At 53.1% G+C, this 25397-nt stretch overlaps 8 protein-coding genes across 8 annotated transcripts; 4 read left to right on the forward strand and 4 right to left on the reverse strand.

The window, feature by feature from the left end:
* Positions 1–19: 19 nt before the first annotated feature.
* Positions 20–3223, reverse strand: VE01_03248 (uncharacterized protein). Its single transcript, XM_018272744.2, has 3 exons — positions 2137–3223; positions 1804–2086; positions 20–1753 (listed from the first exon to the last, which is right to left on the reverse strand). Exons 1-3 carry the CDS (start codon positions 2740–2742, stop codon positions 678–680), a joined length of 1965 nt encoding a protein of 654 aa, XP_018132505.1. The 5' UTR covers positions 2743–3223; the 3' UTR covers positions 20–677.
* A 5800-nt stretch (positions 3224–9023) lies between these two features.
* CHS7 (chitin synthase 7) lies at positions 9024–10915 on the forward strand. The gene is made up of 3 exons (XM_018272745.2): positions 9024–9534; positions 9599–10170; positions 10218–10915. The coding sequence occupies exons 1-3, from the start codon at positions 9297–9299 to the stop codon at positions 10404–10406; spliced, it is 999 nt and encodes a 332-aa protein (XP_018132506.1). The 5' UTR covers positions 9024–9296; the 3' UTR covers positions 10407–10915.
* VE01_03250 (uncharacterized protein) lies at positions 10831–13047 on the reverse strand. Its single transcript, XM_018272746.2, has 4 exons — positions 12788–13047; positions 12684–12728; positions 11729–12625; positions 10831–11672 (listed from the first exon to the last, which is right to left on the reverse strand). The coding sequence occupies exons 1-4, from the start codon at positions 12798–12800 to the stop codon at positions 11206–11208; spliced, it is 1422 nt and encodes a 473-aa protein (XP_018132526.1). The 5' UTR covers positions 12801–13047; the 3' UTR covers positions 10831–11205.
* A 7-nt stretch (positions 13048–13054) lies between these two features.
* VE01_03251 (uncharacterized protein) lies at positions 13055–13885 on the forward strand. Its single transcript, XM_018272747.2, has 2 exons — positions 13055–13624; positions 13725–13885. The coding sequence occupies exons 1-2, from the start codon at positions 13145–13147 to the stop codon at positions 13773–13775; spliced, it is 531 nt and encodes a 176-aa protein (XP_018132525.1). The 5' UTR covers positions 13055–13144; the 3' UTR covers positions 13776–13885.
* Positions 13831–15608, reverse strand: VE01_03252 (uncharacterized protein). The gene has a single exon (XM_018272748.2). The coding sequence runs from the start codon at positions 14878–14880 to the stop codon at positions 13987–13989; it is 894 nt and encodes a 297-aa protein (XP_018132527.1). The 5' UTR covers positions 14881–15608; the 3' UTR covers positions 13831–13986.
* A 2759-nt stretch (positions 15609–18367) lies between these two features.
* VE01_03253 (uncharacterized protein) lies at positions 18368–19678 on the forward strand (the record flags this gene model as incomplete). The annotated part of the gene is made up of 3 exons (XM_018272749.1): positions 18368–18397; positions 18462–19445; positions 19511–19678. 3 exons carry the CDS (start codon positions 18368–18370, stop codon positions 19676–19678), a joined length of 1182 nt encoding a protein of 393 aa, XP_018132534.1.
* Positions 19679–20770: 1092 nt separating this feature from the next.
* Positions 20771–24762, forward strand: DCN1 (Scaffold-type E3 ligase). The gene is made up of 5 exons (XM_059463516.1): positions 20771–21221; positions 21336–23552; positions 23626–23720; positions 23782–23953; positions 24001–24762. The coding sequence occupies exons 2-5, from the start codon at positions 22156–22158 to the stop codon at positions 24452–24454; spliced, it is 2118 nt and encodes a 705-aa protein (XP_059319876.1). The 5' UTR covers positions 20771–21221; positions 21336–22155; the 3' UTR covers positions 24455–24762.
* On the reverse strand, positions 24617–25273 carry VE01_03255 (uncharacterized protein). The gene is made up of 3 exons (XM_018272751.2): positions 25226–25273; positions 25138–25169; positions 24617–25073 (listed from the first exon to the last, which is right to left on the reverse strand). The coding sequence occupies exons 1-3, from the start codon at positions 25247–25249 to the stop codon at positions 24770–24772; spliced, it is 360 nt and encodes a 119-aa protein (XP_018132522.1). The 5' UTR covers positions 25250–25273; the 3' UTR covers positions 24617–24769.
* Between the last annotated feature and the right edge of the window lie 124 nt (positions 25274–25397).

Genomic DNA, 25397 nt, shown 5'->3' on the forward strand with positions numbered 1-25397 from the left:
TACAGATTCCCGAAAGAATATTGTGAAACGTTCAAATTACAAATACCTAATATTTTTTTATTTTTGTCAACTGAAATATTTTTGCTAAGGATAAATTCGCGTTGTTCAGAGCCTCAGCGAGGCTACAATGTTTCACGCAATTCACACATCTCACATTCACATCCAAGGTTTGCGGTGGCAGCCGTTGAGGCACCTATATTCCACCTGCACTACAGTCTATATCTATGATGGCCCCATCCGGCCGAATCCATCGCAGTGTCAGGTATTTCCGCCCAACGCTAGGACATAATGCCCAGCTCATCCGCCTATCCCACCTCCATCCCTCCCCACTGGTGTGTATAGACGCCGCCTCCAGCGACTCGGCGTTCTATCCGCCTATCTCCGGAGCAGAAACCGTACTGCGATGCTCTGCATGCCTTACTTCCCGCCCACCCGAGTAAAAAACAAGTAAAAAAAGAACTCCGACGCAATGCTATCACCGGGCCATGCTGAAAGATGCACAAAGTTCGCCAGTCGCAGCTGTGCTGTCGCACTGGACGAGGAGACTCCGACGTGTCGTCAGGTCTGTAGTGTATTATAATCTTATAATGAAAGGTTGATTTCTATTTCGACTTTTGTTTTCATCGAAAACAAATTTGGCTGACCCGCTTGGGCGAGTTCAGCACAGAGAGAATGAATCAGGCCAACGGATGGAAGGTCGGCTGAGGAAGTGAAGGATAGTGTTGGTAAACCGGATTAGCAGCGTATTCCGGCACCACCCCCGAACGATAGTCATTTCGCTTGCCCAAAGGCTGATAGTGCATCTGATCGATGCCAGGCTGGAAATGCTGGTAACTGGACTGGGGTGGTGGGTAGAGAAGCGTATTCGGAAGTCGAATCGGCTTGTATGGCGAGTTTCGCTGCTGGAGGAAGATCGAAGGAGAGTTGAGGTCGTGTACAGCGGCGGGGAAGATGCCAGAGATCGGCGACGAGTTCATGGAATGCACACCAATCGACCGAGGGCTGTGTCGCCTTGAGGGAGTGCCGTGATTTGAGCCAGGCAGGCTGTAGGCTTGCTGAGCCTGTGGCGGCATACCCGAAGAAGGGACATTTACCTGTGGGGTAGGAGCCCAGCTTGGCGTCGCAGGAAAGACTTGCGACATTGCACGCCCATTCAGCGGAGGCAAAGGAGGAAGCGTTTGTGCGAATGTTGGGTAACCCGCACCAGTGCTTGTCGAAATCGACAACTGTGGCACTGGCAGCCTTGGTGCCTGCTGACGTGGGACAGCAACCTGTGAATTCGGGACCATGACGGCAGGAATGTGGGCGGCAGAAATGGTCGCAGGCCTCTTGGATGGGGGCTCAACCCACAAGTCGTCAAAGGCTCGCTTTTTCGTGGCCTGTGGTGGTTGCGGAAGTGGTTGTGATGAGGTGTATTGAGATGGCCATTGCTGGTTCAACTCAAACGACGAGTTTGATAGATGTGTAGATGAAATAGGAGAATGCGATTGTACTCGTGTTGGTGAGGGTAGCTTGGACGATGGGAACGTATTGCTGACCGGCGACGGCAATGGTAGTGGCAGCTTTGACGCCCGTTCGAAGTAGTCTCCGAACTTGCCCAGCTTTATCTGCCACTCCGCCCATTGTTCCTTGGAGGCCAGCAGGCTGTATCGCATGCTGCCCAGAAACTCGACCTCCATCACATGGATTTCAACCACCGAGATCCCAGACACCTCAGCCCACGTCTTGTTCGTATAGGTGTTGTCGTCGAGGACTGGTAGACTGTTAGTTCGATCTACTTTCTGTCGAGATGTGCGAACTTACATTTATTCCCCAGCATCAACGCCACGGTCAGGAGCCTGTATTCGCTGCCTGCCTTGCCTTTCACGGTTGGGTTTAGCGTCTTCAGTCGATATATGAACATGAGTGCCAGGAGGATGACATTCGGTGTAACCTGTGTAGTCGATAATATCGTGAGGACCCATTTTCTGAACGTGGCCGTGGGTATGGCATCAGGAGCAATCCTTTCGACTGGTGAAGAGCTTGGCGTCCAGTTCTCAGCCTTTCGAAGAGTCTCGGTGGTCTCAAACCAGAAGAGGCAGGTTAACTATCACGCTATTAGCACGTCTATCGTATGTAGTGGTGGCTGTTCCATACCTGTGCTGCAAGCTCCCCAATACTACTTCCATTCACAGGTGGAGTTGCTTGCACGCTCGAGTGGATCGATTCCTTGCGAGGAACAACCTCCTGTACTCTCTCCTCGATCCCATTTGTGACTCCATTATGTGACCGGTCGTCATACAGTTGAGACGCCGAGCTGCTGGCCGAGCTTCCCAGCCTGAGTGTTTCCGCCGCTCGAGATGCGAAGTTGTATGGGTAGGCCAGTGCGGACGCTGATGTCTGGTATGATGCTATCGAAGGGAAGTTAATGCCCTGTCGAACCCCGTTGGTAGTGCTCTGCTGCGGCTGGTGCACACTCATGTCGTCGGCAGGCGGGGTGGGCAGCCTGCCGCGTGTCGAGATGGCTGGTATGTTTGATGCGTACTGTAGCCAACGTTCACGGTCTGCCACAGACGGACCTAAGCCAGCTGATCGACAGGTTGAGTCGGGGGTGGCGTAGCGATGGACGGGGGCGTTCGTGGGAGGGAGGAGAGATCGTGGCCAGCCAGTCTGAGTGTATGTTGAGGGGTAGTGTGAGTTGTAGAGGTTTCGTGACGGCGGAAGGAAATCGAGGCCAGTCGAGGATGCTGAAGCTTGATGCATGGAGGCTGTTCGTTTGTCTGGCGAAGCGTCCTAATCCAGAGGGAGAGCTGGGTCGAAGCTGCTCTGCTCAGTTGAATGATAGATCGCAGGTAGCCAGCCCCATATGATTCAACGGCAATAGATCCTAGCGAGAAGTCCCATCTGATGCAGACTCAAGCTGGTGAAGAGGCCATATGCTGGATGTGAAGAGTGTTGCTTGTGAGATTGTGAGATGAGAGTAGTCGCGGGGGGGAAAAGTGAGATCTGGTTGTTAATGGGCGGTGGAATTGGTCGAAGTGAATAGGCTATTCGAGAAGGACAGACGATAATATAAGGAAACCAGATTTATTATTGTAGGTGGAGAATGAAGTTGAGGTGGGGGGGGCGTTGAAGTTGGTGTTGTTGGTTGGGGGGGTGGTGGTTTGTCTGTTTGGAGGATAGAGTGGATGGATAAGTGAACATATGAGTTGAGGTCCAAACAGTTCGTTCGGTTATCTCTGGTACTCTCTTATACACTCTTATACACTCTTACTCTTCTCTCTTTCTCAATAACCCAGTAAGCAGCAACCCCGTAAAGTAAACCTAGTAACTAAATCCTCAGTTAGCCAGCAAGCTATAGAATAGTACAATTACAATAGCCAATACACAATACTCAATACAGTACAAAGCCAACAGGCGCGTTGAGGAAACAGTGGTAACCAGAAAGTAAGTGGCTATAAGTACAAGGGTACATACATACAATTTAAATGTAAGAGTTAGACCTCCAAGGGGTGGTGGCTGCTGATCTGAAAGACGTGGGATTTAAATCCCCCCCAAAAAATGAGCACGGATCTATGTATGCTATGTATTCTATGTATTCCATGTATTCTATGAAATGCTCTCTCTGTTATGTATTTATTCTATATACGGCATCTATGCCGTGAAGAGGAAGGTATAAAGGCGGCCGGGTTTGAGCTGGATGCGGAAGTGATAATAATGGATAGATACGCCCTACGCCAACACCGTGGCGCGGCAACAATCACCCAGAATGTTCTCGGAATTCACGTCAGAAATGATAATAATACTATATAAATTACTATAAATACCATAAAGGAAATGTATTGCTTATGGAGATGCAAACGTTGTAGTACTGTCCTGTCCTGCAATTAGCAACTTAGCACTCAGAACATGGCCCCGTCTTCTCGTCTCCTCCTCCTGTATCCCCCCGGCGACAAAAAAGACAAAAGGACACAAGCCGCGCTTGGTTCAAAAGGTGCTAACTTCTGCACGCACTCCACAAAAATCAGTTTGGATACTCGTTCAAAATGTACAGGGTACTGGAGAGTATGGAGACACAGAGTGGCATGGGGGCGGTGCCTGCTCAAAACTGGTCCTGTACCACTACTGGATAGAAGAGTACCCGTAACATCTCCATCATCTCCATAGCAGATACATCCTTTGCAGCCTTTGCAAGAGTGATGGTGGTGGTGGTAATACTGTGATGCACCGCGGCCGGCCGGTGGAGTCGTCGCTGGAGGGGGTACGGGGGGTGACTGAACAAGCTCCAAAGAAAGCCTCCCTCCATCTCGTTGGTCCATTCTATCTATTCTCCGCTGGTCGGTGTCTGGTCACTGGTGGTGTGAGAGTCTGAACAAGGGATAGCCTGGTAGTTGGTTAGTGGTGGTGGTGGTGGTGGGGGAAGTTGGTTGGTCCTTGGTCCGAAGTAGAGAGTCAAACCACACCCACCAAAGACAGCCGATACAGCCAATTGCTCTCTATTCCTGGTCACGAATGGGGGGCTAATTGTTCTCTTTTTCTGTCATTAATTCCCAGGGTTCCATCGCTTCTCAGAATTCCCTTCACGAAGTGTACGGAGCTACCTTCGTGATCTCCTTTTTGCGACCATTCTTGCGAGAGCCTGACCTCCTAGCGTCGTCTTGGATGGTATGGGGCCATGGGCCATAACTCGTACTGTGGTAGTTTGTCCACACTTTCCGTCCTCTCCGTACGCTCCCTCCTTGCGTACATGGGGGTATCGTATCGGTCATGGCAAGGAGGAAAGTGGAGGCTGATCTCTTGCGCTTTCAAGACCAGGAGCATGGAGTCGTCAATAAAAAACCCCGCGTGCAAATGGAAACCCCTGCATTCTCCTCCGTCCCAAGCCATACAGAGCCATGCACAGCTGTATGGCTCCATGCTTTTAGCCCAGACAACATCATTACGCGACTCCATATGTTTCTCCTCACTCTTTGGCTGATGTCACTGGCCACGCCAGGTCACCATCAGGCTCCGGCCGATATACCTTCGTAGTCCATGACCTCCTGGACCCTTCCCTGCCGCGGCGCAGAACTGCAACTGTACTGCCTGTACTATACTATGTACGTACGTACGTACGGAGCACAGGATAATGCTCCATCTTTGTGTGGCGGGCGAGACGCATCCTTTCTCGTCACAATCGGGTTTGGTGGCTGGCTAGCCTTGGCTGCGGCTGGAAGGCTGCGTACGTACATAAGATGATCATACTCATGAATCCATTCCAAGCCAAGGCATCCGACTCAACCTGACTCTGGCACGGCGGATCGAGTGAAGTGGCAAGGTAAGGCGAGGCAAGGCAGCAGGCATGTGAGTGAGATCATATGCAACAACTTCCCGGCCGACATTTGAGTGTCTGCGACACCATGACATATCAAGGCTCCAAAGTGAACTGCGGTGAGCCAACAAGGCTTCTTCCCTGAAACGGGCGCGGGATGAGCAATAACGAGCTCGATGGGTCAGTTTGGCGTTGGAGTCCCTCGCCTGTGTGTGCGAAGCACGGCTCCTGGTCTGTCCGAGGAGAGGAGGCTTACTCGCGCCCCTGCAGACTCAGGCTTGTGATTGAAAGGGGGTGGGATTACTCTACAAGTGCATCAATCATCCTGATCATCCTAGAGACATGGAAGAACCGGAAAGTGATGGTCTCTAGTTCACGGATGGCGCGGTTTTCCTTCGCCCCCCTAAGATCAGTAGTGGTACATGCCAGTGGCGGAGAAGGAGAAGGAGCAGAACACCAACCAGTACACGCGGCGGCTCGGACGACAGTACCAGTATGGTTTTTTTTCCTTCTGTGATTTTGTACCGCACAGTACGGTAGAGCACTCACTTATTTGTGCCTAGTGCCGCTTGAGCTTTCCCTTCAAGTCAGCGCAAGACTAGGTAGTTTTGGTGGGGCTGGGCGCACTTGCCGCACTTACCAAGGACAGCACAATGGCGGTTGTGAACAAATTGCAAACGCGCATACAACAAAAAAAGTTCGAGATGTGGGCGCGGAACACGGAATGACCAACTGTACGCATACCAGACTTGATGTGCTCCATCTTTGCTCCAATAATACACTCCACAGGGAAGGTGAAGGAGCGATGAACGAGGTTCCGCAAAAAGTTGGCCCGCACCCAGGGTACACTGGTCTGAATCAGCAACCTCCGAAATGTTTGATCCTGCCGAAGCACCGTACTGTATTGTGGTAGCATTTGCTCGTCGTAGTGTGGTCGCCTAGCGCAATAATCGTCGAAACAGTGGTTCCATTGTGCTGTAAAGCAGTAAATTAGCGTGGCTGTGTTGGTTTGGTGGCCTTGGCCGGCCCCCCAGCCATCCCACACTCTCTTGAAAATGTATATGCGTAATCCCCAAACACACATTCTCACTGGACGCCTCCAATCGCGATGGGGCCGAGGATCAAGCCTGGAAAAAAAGCAGGACGCCTAAGACCGGGAGGAAGGTGAACCGCGCACATAATGTCCATGCAAGGCAAAGAAGGCATCATACAGTTGTCACCAGGCAATCAGCTCCCTTTGGTATCGGAGAACTCCAAGGGTGTCTCGGGTTGGTGACGGCCTGCGCCCGGAACATTGCACATGAACCCAGTCTGTGAACAAGTCACGATTCACCAGAGCCATTTATTGATGCGCGTCTCGTTTGCTTCCGGCGATACCCAACTCCCAGCAAGATCCTGCCTCCACGTATGAAGAGACAGGGGGTCCCGTTAAAAGGCTGTCACTTCGGCCATTATCAAGGTGAGTATATGGCTTCATGCGACTGTTGATGGACACCCGCGAAACGATGCCATAACCAATCAGAAACAACTCGAGCCCGATCTCCACGATTTACCAATGCTGCGACGGTGGTACGGAGCAGGCAGGAGCATCGATGCCGCCACGTACAAGAGCGAGACACGCACAGGGTGTAAGTACGCTATTGACGGTCTATCCGGCAAGTGAAAGAGGCTTTCGCTCCAGTGTAATGCGAGTGAGGTAAAAGGTGAGCATTCTAGACACAAACCAAATGGCGTGGCGTCGAGAACTAAGAGAATGATTCGCTCTCTAAACCTTCTGTGCCGACTTCCTGTTGGCATTTGTGGGATAGGACAGCGCCAAACGTAACCTCTGGACAAGCAAATTCTGTCCCACCGGTGCATCTCCGAAAGCCGAACCCCTCTAGTCTTTGTAATGTGCTGTACTAAACATTTGAAGGTAGGGTCACTCACTCCACCATCCCACATTCCACAGCCGCATGCACCATGGTCAGCTATTAGATCCATCGAATAGTCACGGTGCCGTATTCAGTCTCCAATCCAAGCAATTCCCTCGTATTTGTTAAACGGTGCAAGGCTGAGTGTTTGCTTATTGGGCACGACCCTATTCCTGTTCCACGGCGGGTACTTTGGCGACTCGCCTCGTTGCCTCCCCGATATTTGCGATATAGGACGGCATTTGATACGGGCTGCGAAAGGCTGAGACTCCGATTCATCACGTAGTACTCTGCATGCCGTAGAGAAATGAACCGACGATGGTGTGATCTGCACTGGAGGAAATACGGATGAGATAGCTGGGCTTTGCGCGCAAGACCTGTTTTAATTTGCTGGAGATGGAAGATCCAAAAGATCCTCTTAATCAGCTAATCCCAGGCAGGCCAATATCGAGACGCGGCCCACGAAAGCCGGCCTGACTGACCATACTTGCTGTGATAAAAATGGATCGTCACTAGTCCAAGCCTTTGGAGCCAGGCAGGCCTGAGTGATGACCCTTGGCTTAGGTGGTCGGCCGGTCGGTCAGTCGTCTCACCATTTTTATTGTGGTGACAAGAGCACTAGAGATTTTAGCTGGTCTCAACCAACGCCAGGCGCGGAGCCGTCAATATCTGCATGTCATGTACAGTGGTAATATTGTGGTGTCTTGATGCTTGTCGTGCGCTCCAATATTCATGCTGATCCAATGGAATCGTCCAATGGGACACTTGCCATATTCGACAGTCAGTTGCTGGATTCATGGACGCAACAAGTTTGCGAACTAAAATTCAAATCCAGGCAGGAGCCACGATGGTAAGAGTCCAGGCGTTTCTCATGGGCCACCCCATCCGCATAAGCCAAACCAAGGAAAAAGACCCTCTCCGATTCGAAGAGGCCACAATCGATTTCTGGTTGTTTGCCTGAAAGCGTTTGACGTCGGTGAAGCCTCCCGCCAGACCACAGATGTTACCCTATGCACAGCTGTCTTGATGCATGCCGCGACTGCTCATCCCGCGCCGGTTGAATGCAGATGTGAATGTTTTACCATGATAAGGCCTATTCGACTAAACAATCTCCTCAGCTGTAGCCTGCTTCTTTGGTCTCTTTCCGCTAGGATCTTACCTCTGAGCTATAGAAAATTGATACATGTATGTGGCAGGCTCCGAGTGTCTCCACCATCTCCGAATCACCACCCTCCGTTCGATAGAGATCGCCTCTGGGGCAATATAAATCTGTAAATCTGTTGTGTACTGCTTGTCGACGGCAGTTCAGACCGCCCTTTTGTCATGGTTGCGTAGCCTGCAGCATTTTGCATCATCTTTGGTGTCATCGTTGATGCCAGTGGATTGGATTGAATGGTGTCACAGAGTTCATAGCTTCAACAATGCAACAATATCTGCTGCCAGATTTGTTATCTTCAGCTTTCCCAGTCTTGCATGGTCATCTCGGAAGCCTCGAACTGGAAACCGGCCTATAATAATTCAAATCTACAGAAGCAAGAAATGAGTATGTGTACGAGTACGAGTAAGAGTATGGATGAGTATGATGAGTATGGATGAGCGACGACGAGGCTGTGAAATGATAAAAGGCTGGAGATATTTGGCGGGGTAGTCGTGGACAATGTCTGTACGGTGGCCAATTCACGACACCAATGCAACTCACATGACTTGGATATTTTAGAGCAGGCAGAAATTCTTAGTCATGTGACTTTTCAGGGGACCTGGGGCTCCGTTTCGCTGCCAACGGGGCCTGCCAAGGCTCAGCTATACGAGCAAATAACCTCCATACATACCAAATCTGTACATACACAACGGAACTTTTATACGTCCCAACAACACCACGCTCGTTCATTTGCACTCATCCGCTCATACTGCAGCAGTCGTATGGAGTAGTGGATTTGCCTGTCGTCTCTCTACGTCCACGAACCTACAAATCCCCTGAAGATATCGCCCATAAGAGACACCCTGGACCCTTCTCGCCGCGCCGCAACCCCTCGCTCCAGGCGCAGCATCATCTCTCCCCTCGACATCTATCAGCACCGGTACCCGCTTGCAGGATGGGCTTTGGAGACTTCGATACGATCTGCCGCAATGCGCCCATACCATTGTGCGCCCTCGTGGGCAGCATCAGCAACATCGACCTGGGCGTCGGGATAGAGCCTGACTGTTATGCCCGCAATGTCGAGCTCGCGAACACCATCATCTTCCAGCCCGCCACGTCCTTTGCCCATATTGCCGCCCTCATCATGGCCGTCATAATGGTCCTCCACGTCCGCTCCAAGTTCACCGCAGTTGGTACGTTGTGTTTACCCTACCCCAAACCGTTTCCCGTGTCAGCGCGCTCATGTTCTATAAATAGGTCGCAAAGAAATCACGACGTTTTTCTACATCTACATGCTCCTGACCTTCATATCGCTGTGCATCGACTCCGGCGTCGTCCCTCCAGGATCGGATCCGTATTCCTACTTTGTAGCGGTGCAGGCTGGCCTCGCGTCGGCGTTGTGTGTGTGCCTGCTCATCAACGGTTTCGTGGGGTTCCAGCTGTATGAGGACGGCACCACGCTCTCTGTCTGGCTCCTACGCAGCATCTCCTTCGCCTTCTTCGTCATCACGTTCCTCGTCTCACTGGCGACGTTCAAGAGCTGGGCCGGCCTCGGTCCCACCAAGACCATCGGCCTCTTCGTGGTCCTGTACCTTATCTCGGCCATCTGCCTCGCCGTATACATCGTCATGCAGTTCATCCTCGTCCTCAACACCCTGCAAGACCGCTGGCCACTTGGCGACCTCTCCTTCGGCGCGGGCTTCCTCATCATTGGTCAGGTCATCCTATATGCCGTCTCCAACACCATCTGCCACAAAGTCCAGCACTACCTCGACGGCGTCTTCTTCACCACCATCTGCAATCTTCTCGCCGTTATGATGGTATACAAGGTAATTTTCCCTCCTTCTGTCATATATTCCAATCTAACGCGACTCAGTACTGGGACTCCATCACGCGTGAGGACCTCGAGTTCTCAGTAGGCACAAAAGCCAACAACTGGGAGGTCAAGGGCCTCCTCCCCGACGATGATCCCCGCCGCACAACCATCTACCAGGACGGCGACTACGCCAGCAGCTTTGCCGGTGCACCGCCGCGGAACTCGAATTATGGCGGTTTCAGCTATTAAGCGCGTTGTCCATCCATTTCGCTCTTTGCATCTTTCTTTCGAGTCAGCGAGCATGCCGCGTTTGAAACTCGCCCGTTTTTAAGAATAGCACGCGCCAGCGTCGTCGGATCTTTACTTCTCGCCTTCTCCTTTCTCATACTTGCATAGCGCGGCTCAACGGCGTTTTCGGACTTTCTTTTCTATAAACCGGCCAGTAAACTCGGCTACTTTTAATCATACATGCCCACGATAATCGGCACACTCGAACTCATGATATTTCTTCTGGCTGCTTTTCCTTCTTCTTGGTAACGACTTTTGTAATTCGGCGTGCGTGTATCACGTCTGTGTTTCGCTGGGATGGGCGGTGCATTTTTTGGGACCTGTATGGATTGTTTGGGACTTGCGATTGGGAACCCTCTTGTGTATAGGCATTATAGCCATGGGTGCGTGGATGGTGGCGGCATGGGTGGTGCGAAATACAAAGTAGTGATAGATAGTATAGGATAGGATAGGATAAGAAAAGAATCCATAACGATTGACATCTATAGGTTCTGGCCCCTCCGCATCAGTTGTGTTGACTGCAACATTCTCAGTATGAAGGATGATAATAAAAACGAGGACGAACGCCTTTAGTATTTCACTCCACAAGATCCGTCTGTATGTATGCTACACATGTCCGCCTACCCATTTCCGGAACCGCCAGTATACAAAGGAAAAAATGCATCTACGCCGTGCCTTACCGCCTCTTCAGTCCAGTCTGTCTGGTACTAGTACAAGCGCCTTAATTATACCTTCCTCACAACCCTCTCTCAGTAAACACTCACTCCTTTTGCCCCAAAACATTGACTCCCTCCCCTCCAACAACCAATACCCTCCTCGCCTTTGCTCCCCACCCCACCGCACTGCCCCTGACTGCACTCCTCAGCCCCTCCTCCCACTTCTTCTCCTTCTTCAGCCACGCCTGCACCACAACGCCTTCCTTGCCCACGAATCCCAAGAACTGTCCCGAGTAATCCCACTGCACGCCGCTAATACCACTTCCCTCAAACTCCTTGACGACGGCCTCCGCGCCCTCCTTCCGAAGGTCAAAGACTGTGACGCCGGACGCGGTGGCGGCGGCGACCCAGATGCCGTTTTGGTTGAAAGAGATGGCAGAGATAAGGGCGGGGGAGGAGAGAGGGAAGGAGGCTGCGAAGGTGAGAGTGGTGGTGTGGTACATGCTGAGGGTACCTTGGTGTGCAACGGCAAGGAGGTGGCCGTCTGGGTGGAAGGCGCAGGCTGTGAGTTCTGGGGGGTGTTAGCATTTCTCTCCTTTCCGATTAGTGGAGTGAAAGGGGACTCACCATTCTCAGTATATACCTGCGCGACCGCCTTCGTACTCTCGAGGTCATACACAACGAAACTCTTATCCTTGCCAACCGACGCCACAACGTCGCCCGTCGGGTGCACCGCAACGCCATTCACAGGGCCCGCATGCGCCGCGATGGAACCAACCTCCTTTGCACCCTCAAACACCTTCACCACGCCCCCATTTCCAGCTTTAACAAGCAGCACGGTTTTTTCGCCGGCCCACGCACCAGCCGAGACTGATTCTCCCTTCGCTAGCGTCTCTGTGACCGCCCCGGTCTCAACGTCCACCACAGCTGCTCCATCGCTGCCTCCCACAAGCGCCTGCGCACCTGCGGCATCCACATCCACGAAAGCCGCGTCGCCGGTCTCGGCCTTTGCTACGGCTTCATACGCCGCCACGTCCGCGCGGGTAGCCCATCCGGCTGGGACAGCGCGCTTCCTGCGTCCCTTCGACAGACGACCCTGTGCCTCCTCAACACGCTCGACGATTTCGGACGGGAGTCCCGCGTTATCGATTTGCATCGCCTCGCCTGCGCCAGAGGGCGCAATTCCTACATTCGAGAGAGCCTCGCGGGCCTCGTCGCGCTCGCGGGTGAGGCGTGCGACGACGCGGACGGCGGCGTCGTGGTGGTAGAGCGCTGTTGCGAGTTCCTGGCGGGTCTGCGCGAGTTGCTGGCGGAGAGTGAAGGAGTCGAGAGCGAGGGCGTCCCATTCGGATTGGAAGGTTGAGAGGAGGGCGGGGATGGAGGTATGGGTTGGAGGCCGGGGGGGGGCGATGCGGGAGGTCTTGATGGGGATGAGGTCGTCTACGGTGAGGGGCTCCGAGGTGATTGGGTCGGTGCCGTGGGTGGAGATGTGGGATTCGATGAGGGCGCGGGAGAAGACGTTGCCTGGGGAGGAGTTAGATAGCTGAGCTTTGGGAGAGGTGAACTGGTGGAGGAATCATACCTGATTTCGTGGAGACCACAGGGTCCTGCGGCGCTTCGCCGGAAACTACAGACAGGTGCATTAGACGCGTCCCCATATCTCATCGCCAATTGAATGCCACTTACTTGCGCACAACATATTTGGTCTCGTAGTAAATCAGTGCCTGTTGTTGAAGGTTGTGGTGGAGTTGCGAGTGTGCTTCGTGCTTCGTCACCTAGTCCAGCCAGCTTCAGGCCATAAACAATCTTTCGACGTCGCAGTCGCGGATTTCGGCGCTAGTGCGAATTCAGCTTAGGCGAGTTCCGAGGCGTGCATTGAGTGAAGTGGGGGGGATTTTATCATATAAACCTCCCCGCATGCGCTGTAGATAAGTATTTATTTATTTCATTTATCCTCAATCCAATCCGATCCAAATCTCCTTATCATTTATACAACCGGAATCACCCATATATCTATCAATTCACACACACCACCCAAGAACAATGTCCCCGCTGCCACCCGCAACCACCCTCCCTTCCCTGCCCCCAACCGATCAAACCCACATCCTCGACCTGCTCTTTGAGCCCTCTCCCCCTCTACATTCGCTCTCCCTCCCTCTCTTCACCCGCCCTGTTTCCTCCTACCCTGCCCTCATCGCCGCCATCCGCTCCCAGCTCACTGCACTCTCCACATCCAGCTCCCCAGCAGACGCCAAGCAGCTCGATGCAATCCTAGGCGCCCACCCCCGTCTCGGTGCTAAGAAGGTGGATAGCGCGCAGTCAGCTGCTGAGCAGGCGCAGTTAGGTGGTGGCGAGGAGGAGGCTCGGCAATTGGCGGCGCTGAATGCGGAGTATGAGTCCAAGTTCCCGGGGTTGCGGTATGTGGTGTTTGTTAATGGGCGGGGGAGGGGAGAGATTATGAAGAATATGCGGGAGAGGATTGATAGGGGTGATGGGGGACTGGAGAGGGAAGAGGGAATTAAAGTGTGTATCCTATTCTGTCATTATCTGGCGGCGCCTACTGCATGGGGTGCTGTCAACTGGGGGATGGTGATGGGGTGAAGTGATGTGCTGACAAGAGTAGGCAATGTGCGATATCGCGCTCGACAGGACAGAGAAGCTATTGAATCAGTAGAGGGAAGGAAATAAAGAATATATCAGCCAAGGCCAAGTCTCGAGACAGACGAAGTGTGGGTATCAAAACAGGAATGTCATTTTTATCCTACTCCGTTCATTCATGCAGGGGAGACCCCAACTCCCAGCTTTTCCTCATTTCCATGTCCATGCAATGATCCCCATGCTGCCTGCCGCCTGTCGCCAATCCATGAAGATGTCCACCCACTCAACTACGCCAGTACATATGCCCCCGCTCCGTGAGCTCCCCCCGCAATATAGACATCCATCCCCACCTCCGCCTTCTCATCCAGTTGCCTCGCCTCCGCCTTTGCAATCGATAATGGCGGCAGCTGCGGCAACGGTGGTGGTTCCTCCGCCAGCGATAAGGGTGGAATCCCATCCAGCTCGTCGAGGTAATCGTAGTCCTCCCCTTCCGGGCGCGGGGACCGCCTGACGCTGAAATCGCTATAGTATCCGCGGCCACACCCACTCATATCTGCATCGATGTCCTCTCCCTCCCTATCCATCCCTAGCCCCTCCTCCTCCTCCAGATCGAGCGCGTCATAATTTGACAGCCCAAGCGGCGAAGGCGGAAGGTGGGATGGAACCTCGTATGTCCTCGCCATCGGTGCTACGACGTCGCGCAGTGCAAGTGCAGAGACGAGCTGCGAGTGTGTCCGTTTCTGTGGGACGCTAGCGGGTGGCGGCGGTTTAGCCTGTGCCGCTTTCAAGACACTCAGGCGCTGGCGGACGCGGTTCATGATGGCGGCCTTGCGGAGTTCGTTCTTCTCAGGCCGGCGGGAGACGGGCCATGAAGCAGAGCCGATACGGGCGACGCCGCGGTCGGCGATGTTGCTCGCCGGAGAGGAGTAGGGGCGGGAGAGGCGGGAGGTGACGAGACCTAGGCGCAGGCGGCGCTTCTTCTTTGTGGGGTGTGGGGAGCCATCGACGTCCCAGAGGGGCCGGCGGCGTTTGAATGGAGCGGGGCGGGGTGGTGCGGGGGGTAGTTTGGAAGTAAACGTATATTTGCTAGAGGGTGTGAGGACGAAGGTGAAGGTGAAGGTTGTCGGGGTGAGGGAGGAGGTGAGGGTGTTGACCCAGTGGTAGGTGGTGGTCGTGCTCATGCCGGTGTTTCGGTATGTGGTTATGGTTTTGGTTCTTTTGGGCCGCTATATGCGGGCGAAGTGGTGCTATAGAGGCGTGTTCATCGCCTCAACAAAGACGAGGACACGATCCCGCTCACTCATTGGTGGTCTGCTGCGGAGTGGTTGTGTGGTGAAAGGTGAGGGGTGCCGTCAGAGAATATAACTCGATTCGTTGTCGTCGATGGTATAGATGGATATAGTGCACTGAAGACGAAGCAGATATGAGGCCGTGAGGATGAGGAGAGAGTAGAGGGTGTAGGGTCACAGATAACAGCGTCGTCGGGGTAGTCGTGAGGTGGTCGTGTGCCTGTTGGTGATGGGTAGTGGAGCAGAGTGGTTAGTAGTCTGGTAAAGTAGTCGCATTGGGCAGAACCAGCATCTTAAGGTATGAACCGCGACTAGGAGCATGACAGGCTCACACCAAGGATACTAGCCAGACATCAGCCAGGCCGTATTAGGACGAAGAGGCGAGAAAGATGGAAAGAGGCGAGGAGAGACGAGGGGAACGTCGCATCGCTAGCTGCCGCAAGGGCTGTGAGTGGACGAAAGGGGAGAAGGAGGAGGGAAGAAGGGTGGAGTTGAGAAAAGCCAAGAGAGAGGGATTAGTAGTTAGTACAGTAGCATATGCTGTAGTAGTACTATACATTCAAAAGTATAGTATGGGGATGGGAGGGATGGGAGGGATGAGAGGGATTAGAGAGGGGAGATGCATCGGGGACTGGGGGGAGGACTGGGAACGGGGGACTGGGGCCAACGCGGAGTGCGGGGAAGGGAAGGGAGGAGGGAGTTGATGGTGGAGAACGAACTCGGGAGGGAAGGGACGGGGAGCGGGGCGGTCATTTCCGCTCCTGGGAGTTGACTGGCGGCACTCTGGCTGTCAAGTAGAGTACTTTTGGGATTCCACAGCCAGTCCACAGCCAGTCCGCGAATCAGGGGTCGAACAAAAGAAAGAAAACATCGGAAAAATACGGCCCGTCGTGGGTTCTGGGAGAGTTGCTTGGCCTGGGTCCACCAAGTCCACCATATCCACCATATCCACTCATAGTAGTAAGGTAGTAAGGTCTGGGCGTCGGTTGTTGGATCGATGCGGATCGAGCCTGCGAGTAAGCAGCTGGGCAATTGGGAGTGGTCACGCGCCCATGCTTCTCGCTCTGGCTCTCTTCGTGTGGCTCTGTCGGCGCTGCGGCCAATCACTGTCGACACGGCTGAAGATGATCGCCAGGATGAGAGAGGGGGTGGTGTGGGAAGGGATGGGAGGCGATGTGAAGGGGTGTGGGAAGTTATGGCCTGTGCATACGTACTGTACTTGTGTGCATGCTGTACTGGGTCGTTGTAGTATTGGATACAGTATCACTCTGTTCTGTGGGAAAGAGCGATGTTGTGTCCAATACCAACCACACGAAGAGTATCACCAGTACTGCCTGCCAAGTCATGCTCGAGTTGAGCAGACGCTCATAACCCAGAGTACAGTGAACTCGGCGCACACAAAACACCACCCACGGCCATCCCTCACAACATCCCTTCAATACCGATCCCATCCCAACCGAGACCAGTTTGATGAACCGACCAGCACATCCCAGTCCCTTCCCAGTCCCACTGGCACTCCCTGTCCCACCTCCCTTCTTCCCCGACCCCCGCCGAGGCGTTCTCGCTTGCCCATTCACTGCTGATTCCAGCCTACTCCAGCCAACTCCCATCGATCCCAGTCTGAGCGACTTTCCAATGTGGCGTCTGTGGCTTCCAACAAGATGAACAGGGACATTCACTAACTCGCCCCCTCATCGTCCCAACCCAACCCATCGGCATCGGGGAAAATCCCTCGCTCTTTGGCGTCAGGCTTACGAGACAACACCTGGAAGCCGACGTCTAACTCCAACCACCACCCCCCGCCTCTTCTGAATAGGGACGCCGGCATACGTGAGCCTTGGAGACGGCGGCATGCCTGTAGTGTACTGTACGTACACCGTACACCGCGTTGGGGGTGTCATTCCGGGGAAGAGACGAGTATGAGCACCAGAGTACTCGGTTTACTATGGCATGTAGGGGAGACCCTGTTGTTTCTCACCTGCTTGGTTGGAATCCCAGTGGACAGACGATTGGCATCTTTGGGAGTGTGGATAGACATCCTCTGCGACTACTGTATGAATGGACATCCTCCAAGACTATGGATGGGCAATACTTCAGCGCCGCGGACATAAGTTGGAACGAACAAACGTACGTATGCGCGCTGGGCGCGTCAAATTTCCATTTCTAACACACCACCACTCCGACTCCCCTGCGGCTGGGTCTATTTGTGGAGCAACCGATGAGTTGGACGTTTTTGTTTCAGGTCGCCTCCACCTGCAACAAAACAAAACATAATATAAGAGAGAGAAAAAAAAGATTTGCCTCCGGGGCGAATGCCAGAAGGGGATGACAGGGACGCTGAGTATTGGATTTGATGGCCTGTACAGCTGGCCAGATACGCTGTTGACTGCGAAGTCTTGTGTCTTGAGTTTGTTGGTTGGAGCCCCGTGTCTGGAGTCTGTGGTCTGTGAGGCTGTGATTAGCAAGATCTGCCTTCTATAGGGCTTGCGGTCTCAATATCTTGGCAAACTGTGATCAGCAGAGACTGCGGTCCGTGAGGCTTCATGTCTCAATATCTGGGGCCTGGCTGGGAAGACTGGAGTATGATATGCGAGTAGTCTCCAATCTATGAGGCCTCTCCAATCTGTAGGTCTGTTGTCTCCAAGGTCCCCAATCTGTAATCTCCAGTCCCTAAGATCTATCACTTAGAGGCCAACCCGTTGAAAGCCGTGAATATCGCCACGGCAATTCACTGTGTTGATTCACGCTGATTCACACTCGTTCACGCTCCAATTCAAGCACATGATTCATGATTCGCACAATATATATTCACGTGATTTGATTTACCAATAAAAGCGTGACCAACCTCGACGACTTCAACCGATCACGTGCTGCACGTGCTCCTGGAAGAATTTCTTTCAAAATCATCGCCGCTCTTATCGCCAATCATAAGCGAGCCAGGCTTCACTTCACTCCAACATCCAATCCAAGGTACTTCACACGCCATTTTACAGTACAAAAGTACTTCCTTCTCTCTAATTCCACAATTCCACCGGCGGCAGTGGCCACTGCTGGACCAGAAAGGCGGACCGAAGGCGACCATCTCCGACCACGCCTGGAGAAACAACCACCGCCTACGCCTACGGCGATAAGCGCTACATCCATCCACCACCAACCCTTCACTCCACAACCCACATACCACATACCACTTCCACCTTAACAACGTCGACGACCACCAACGACCACCAACGACCGCCAACGACAGCCAAACGCCACTTCGGATTCTCCGTATATTCACTCTGTCGACAACAACGCCCTACAACGCTCTACGCCACCCAAGTCGCCGACTGTAACTCTCGCGTCTGAGGCACATAAGGGAATGAGATGAGCCGTCTCTACAATGACGGAAAGCCAACGCAGCCACAATAAGGTATGTAGCCCCCAGACCTCCTCCCTGCGGAAACAAGACCACAGGACTAACAAACTCTTCCCAGCGAACATTCGGCGAGATGTCGAGCTCAATATCCATGGCCAGACGCCCCTCGGCCGACCCCTCGCCATCCTTCCCCGGCTCGACCTTCACCTTCCCCACCCCTCCGCCACCACAGACACAAACACACTCCCAAGGCCAGCGCCGCACGCCGCATCCGCACAACCCTCCACGCTCCTCGCCCTTCAGCGTCATGCTCGACCCACGGCATCCCCCTTCTCGCCCGAGCCTTGACCGCCAGCCCACCGTCATCGATCTGACAGACGACCACCATGAGCGCGCGCCCTCACAATCACGGCGCTCGTCACAGCGCTCTACTCTTCCCCCGCAGCTGGAGCGGTCGGATTACACGACACTTGGGGACGTCATCAGCATCGAATCCGACGACGATGACGACGAGGTCGAGATCGTATCCTCGCGAGCCCTCCCGTCACGACGACCCTCGGCCCCTCCTTCACGACTGCGGCTCCCCCGCCCACCTCGATCACCACGCCAACACGCCGGCCACCCGTGGCCTCATCTCCCCAGTATGCTCCCGCCGATGGACGCCCCGGAATCGATACTGGACAATCCAAGCCTCCTTTTCGGCGGGCTCGCGGACATGTTCCCAGGCAGTTGGCGCAATCTGCAGGGAAACATGGAGCGGTACGTGTTGGGGCGGCAATCCGAAATAGGGCCCATCCCGGTGCATATGCGTGGCGCGTCGATGAGGTTCCGTACATTTCCGCTCCATGAGCATGTGAGACAGGAGCCGAGGAAGGCAGAGCATGTGCCGCCGCCGCCGGTGGGTGAAGGATTCACGCGCTCGCCCAAGGAGGATGACGTGATTGTTTGTCCAGCGTGCGACGAGGAGTTGGTGGTTGGACCTGAGGAGCCGGCTGCGGGGACGACGCCTTCGTCGACGGGGAAGACGGCGGCAAAGGCAAAAGCTAGGAGTAGGAAGGATAGGGAGGAGCATCCATTTTGGGTGGTGAGGGAATGCGGTCATGTAAGTGTATTTCCCTTGCTCTCATTAAATCCGTTGAGATAGTGCATGTGCTAACATAGTACCAGGTCTACTGCAACAAATGCTACCAGAGCCGCAAGCCAGACACGAAGTCAACGAGCAAGAACTTATTCCCCGAGGTGCAGAGTGGCGCGAGGAAGGTCCCGCTGTGTGCGGTCGATGACTGCACGAGCGAGGTTGGGGATAAGAAGTTCTGGGTTGGAGTATTTATGTGACGAGTTTACGTTGCCGCGGACAAATGGGTTCGTTTTATGACGACTCGCCGATTTTTCGGCGCGGATTGTGTGGAGTATTCAAGAGGTACAGACAGAAAGGGATGGGTTACCATCTCTACGGCGTGGTATATGGACTGCGTTCCCATTCAGCACTCGACTGCTTTCGATCTCTGTGTTTGGTAAGGGTAACGGCAGTGGCCGTAGAACAGGAAGGGACAGGACAGGAGTCAACATCGGATTATCGACTATTGGCTTCTATAAACCATGCATTGCATACAGCGCGGCGTACTACACTTTTGCTCTTTAGTTACTCTTCTCGGTGTTATTGGTTGTGGTTTTGTTATTTTACGGTATGCTGGGGTGGGAAGGGGGCGGCTTATTTTTGGGAAAGGGGTGCTCACTTGGGCATTGGTAGATGGGAAGGGGGGACACAGCGAGTGATGGTATGGTCTTGAGTGGTGGCTATAGCTAGGGCGAAGAGTATGAAGTTTCTTCAGCTATGTGATAATTTTATGTGTATGATGGTGATCGATACGGCTTCGTTTTAATAGTTACGAGTATGAGATATCTGTTAAACCGCTACTAATGTCCAAGTTCTAGGCTAGAGCTTCTGTTAATGAAGAAGCGGCTTATGCGCACTATCCCTTCAAAGAGGAAGAATGGTCACTTATGTCCAAGCCCTGAAGTAGAATTGCCTTTACTGAAGAAATAGATCCTAGGCACTGTTCTCTTAATTAGACAGGAGAGGTATTGTAATAAAAATATATGACGTATGAATGAATTTATTGTGTATATTGTATCTTTTATTTTTATCATAGTGAGAATGAGAATATATTTTATTTTCCACAACAACACATCAACCACCACCTAAAAACTATATTTTCCTCATCTATATCTCCTGTAGAAGGCATTACAAGAATATAGATAAACTCCCCTCTATTCTCCTTCCAAAGAACCACTTACCACTCACTCAAATGTCTATTGCGCACGTGACCAACGCACCTAATAAGGCGTGAGATGAGGTGAGGCTGAAGTCACAAACCCCAGCACGGACGGGACTGTTAGTGGCAGGTACCTAGTCCAGCCCCGCGACCCCGCCTCATGCCCACTTCTTTTCCAGTACTATTCGGAGTTATACATACAAAGCTACAGCCACCGCAGAGAAGGACAAAGAGTTGAAAGAAAGTGAAGTTGAAGGAAGTGAAGCGAATAGAAGGACGGAAGAGGATAGGGCATTCGACGACCAGGGCGTCTTTCGAGATCGACGTTTTAGACGCGGCTACTACTGTGCACTGCCAGATACCTTCGTGGGCGATCTACTTGTGAAAGCTGCACTGCGAATAGTACGGAACGACTTGGGCTTCTTAAGCAATACCGCACGACAAAGGACGTACAGGAGCGAGTGAGGGCATAGCTGCCGCGACACGACAACAACGAGGAGGACGATTCGAAAACTGACGCCATGCCGAGCAGTACTACGATTAGGAATGCGGTGGCGCAGATGATGGGGATAACGGGGGCGTCGGAGAGGGTGGCCAGCAGTGTGAGTTTTGCCCTCTGAGCTGGAAGTTTTGGAGAGGGTGGAGGTGGGGAAGAGGGTGGTATGGTGTGGATGACGTGAGTCGTGGAGAATGTGTGCTGATGCTGGGGTGTGCAGGTGCTGAAGAAGCATAATTATAAGCTTGATGCTGCATGTGATGCGTAAGTGGATCTGTGTTTCTTTTGTTTATTTGCAATGCTGGAGGATGGGTGGTGGGAGAGATGAGATCGAGGAGGAGGATGAGTGTGTTGCTCGTACTCGGACGATTGAGCATACGGGACCCCGCACATGCGGAAGGAAGGAACAACCCGATCTTCGAACAAAAGGATGGAGGAGAAAAGAGCGACAGGAATGGAACCTAGGTTTGAGAGGGCTGCTCTTTCCATTTGGCTTGGTGGTGGAGCGAAAACAGGCTATGATGCAACAGAAGCTGGGAAGGGAAGCTGCGACGCCGGCACAGGACCCAGGACGGAAGCTACGACGGGAGGTGGCAACCATGATATGAACCGGAGGAAGCTACGATGGTGGCTGCGGCCATACCATAAACAGAGGAAGCGACGATAGTGACTGCGGCCATATCGAGAACCAGAGAAGCTACGACTTGACTACAGAGATATCGACAAATGGGGAAAGTACGATGATTCCCTCACGTCCTGAACTGAGGGAAACCACAACAATGGCACAGGTCAAAATTCGGTGAACTACCCAGGACGCAAAGTGACTCAGGTCTGGACCACATATTTTTATCGACCCATGCTTTGTCAGTTATATGCTGGCTGAAAGAGGGGACAGGACTCGCAAATCGCAGAACTGCACGACGCACGGCGCAATTGATCTTGGAGCGCAGGAGCAGGAGACACATTCGTCGGTACAGGCGTAAGGAATTTGACAAACACCGCGCTCTGGTGAAGACTCAGGGAGCACCCCATGAAGCGTCATGGTTGACCCGAAGGGATTAAAGAGGCTGTTCAGCGATGTACTGCAGGAACAGGAGGAACTCCTTGAGAACAGTGAGGTTATTCTCGATTCGGAGTCACCTTCGGAATTTGCTTCGAGGGTCTATGGCGACCAACCGGAATCACAATCGCGAAAGCGACGGCGTGCTTCCATACCAGAGCAAACCGAGCTCAACGCCAACATCGCCCGCTTTGATCATATCCCTCAGGACGAAACAAGTTTCAATCCCACTGCAGCTTCCTTGCCTCCGAACCAACTTGTACCCCCTTCAAATCTGACCGCCAGGCCGGTTTTTCCACACCGGACTTTACCACTGCCAGTTCCAACTGCCGCGCCGCGACACGACCCATTTACCGCTGCCACGAATGCGCTGTCACGCCCAGCGCCACCTCCAAATTCCTTGGGAATACCCTCTCCACATACGGGGCTGTCTCAACCACCAAGGACCCATCCATATCCTTCAAACATGGTATCAGCAACTCCTGAAAACGAGGGATCGCACAGGACCCCGACTCGTACACCACTGCCAACTATGCCAACTACGCAGGTTGTACCTCCGACTGCTCAAGATACATGGTTAGGAGTTGTATTACAATCGACGGATCTTTCTATACATCAGCCGAGAGCCCGATCTGTTAGTATGCCACACGTTTTGTCTTACGGATCAAGTTCGAGCCTGGAACCTCGAGTAGAGGGTGCTGTTGCGGTTGCGGATGAAGTTGCGGATGCAGTTGCGGATGCAGATGTAGACGCTGTTGCGGATGCGGATGCCCAACCATCGACACTTCAAAATGCTGACCCAACTTTGCCGAGAGCGCAATCATTATCACCATTTCAAAATGCCCGCCTATATCGTCAAAGAGCGCAATCGTCGCCTTTGTCGATGCGGGGCGGGGCATTATGGACAGCTGCCTCGACTCCTTATCAGAATGGTCAGACACCTGTCCAAAATACCCCACTCCCATTTCAGCATGGCCAGTTTTACTATCAGAATGGCTATTCTCAGGATGCTCAGCCTTGCTCTCAGAATGACTACGTCCAGAATGCCCAGAATTACTCACAGAATGGCTACGTTCAGAATTGCTACGCTCAGCCGTACGATCATAATCGTTTGGCTTTGTTCCAGAATTACCCAAGTCACTTTCCGAATTATTCGCTTCCATTTTCACACTCCAGCGGGGTGACGGCTCGGCAAGCCTCCCGTTCTCCAAGCAGTGGGGGTTATAGTTCAAGCAGTGGAGGTCATAGTTCTCCAAGTCGTCGAAGTTATAGTCCTCCACCAGCTCCTCGTCGTCCTTATCGGGAACGGATAGCCCCTAGTTCACCAGTCCCTGTCGTGCCGCCCGTTTTAGGTTGGCTTTCCAAGCAAGAGCAACTGTTTGGTCCCCCTATCGGAATTATGCGTCACTTATACTTGATTTGGAGATCCGCTAACGCCTTGGGTCTACAGATACTATGCCTCAGGCGGCAAGCCGGCCGTTGCTCCTACTCCAGTCGAAGATAAGTCGCTGGCAAGTTTGAGTAACTTATTCGAGAAATACAGAGGTATGTATCAAGGCAACAAACATAGAGGTACCCTATAGCCCTCTCTGACTTCTGATGGTAGGGTCGGATGATGAAAAAGATTCCATCAGCGTTGACGGCACGATGGCATATCTCACAGACCTCGCTGTTAATCTCGAAGATGCTTCGTCCCTCATTCCACTAGAAATTGTCCAGGCTCCGGCAATTGGGGAGATGACGAGAGATGGGTTTGTAAAGGGCTGGCAGAAGGCTGGGTAAGTTCACCTCCTTGTTCCTACAAGAAGTTACTGACCCGATCCAGAGTCGACTCTAGAAGCACGTTAGACACAATACCCAAGCAAAAAGCATACATAGCTAGCCAGACAAAACTCCTCTCCTCCGACACCGCCCTTTTCAAGCGTGTCTACAAACACACCTTTGTCTGCTCCAAAGAGCGTAGTCAGAAAGCGCTACCTCTCGAGAACGCCCTTGTGTACTGGGAGATGCTCTTCTCAAGCCCTGGCATGTGCTGGGCTTCTGGGACGACGGACTGGCTGAAGCTGTGGCTCGAGTTCCTGAACGCCAAGTGGACGAAGACCGTTAATAAGGACATGTGGAACCAGACGCTTGAGTTCTTCACCAAGAGCAGGGAAGACGAGACGATGAGCTTTTGGTCTGAGGAGGGTGCGTGGCCGAGCGTCATTGACGACTTCGTCGTCTGGGTCCGAGAGAAGAGGGGCGGCGGAGCAGTGGCAGATAATATGGAGACGGATTAAGGGGTTCTCGACTCTCGAGTAATAAGGTATTTGAGGCTGGGCTGGTTATGATGCAATGTGGCATATGCTCATGATGAACATATTTCCTTTGCGGTCGAGCGAGCATTCGAGGCGTCTCATGGGTAATGCGCAGGGGGGAGGTCCTATTCTAGATGACAGTATCGGTAAACAGTTGCCAGATCATTAAGACGAAGTACTGCTAAGTGAATGCTGAGTTTATAAATCGAATCCCATTCGCCAATAATGCACATAATATACAGCCAGTCTTACAATATCTTTGCAAGCATTCCCACGCTCTTTGTCTTCCCCAATGGCCTACGACCTGCGCTCCCTCACCGACCACGGAATCGACCCCCCTATCCTCGCCAGCGTATCCAGCTTTCCATCCCCGAGCTTCACGCTCCCGAACTTGATCATTCGCGGGTCGAGACTGAGCGTCTTGCGCACCTGGTCCTGCACGGCGCTGTTGGCGTCGTAGCGCAGGACGAAGTGGTGTCCGTCGTGGTAGACTGCCTGATGCTTGGTGGTGCGTTTCGGGAGCGCGGTGACGCCCCAGTTTGTGATTCCGCGAATCGTGCCGCCGTTTTGGAGGATGAGGGATCCTGCTGTGCGGGCAATACTGGGGAGGGTTAGTGGGCGAAAGAGGCGCGGGTGAATGGGGGCTGAGATGGGGGAGGACGAACTCTTTCACCTCGGCGAGGCTGCCGGGGCGGACCTGGAGGGAAATTAGCAATTGGTTCGTGCGGACATAGACGGATAGCTATAGCTTACCACCGCAATCAATTCGTATAACATGGCTGAGGTGTGAGCGCAACTGATGTCGTCGTCGTGGTAGTCCTGCACGCCTCGAAAAGTATCGAAGGGCGGATTAACCATCATCCGTGCGACGCCGGGGGATGCGGCCGCCTCTTAAAAAAGTTGGGTCCCGCGAACATGGCGATAG

The sequence above is a fragment of the Pseudogymnoascus verrucosus genome, assembly GCF_001662655.1.
Source record: "Pseudogymnoascus verrucosus strain UAMH 10579 unplaced genomic scaffold scaffold_10, whole genome shotgun sequence".
In the NCBI taxonomy this organism is placed as follows: Eukaryota; Fungi; Ascomycota; class Leotiomycetes; order Thelebolales; family Thelebolaceae; genus Pseudogymnoascus; species Pseudogymnoascus verrucosus.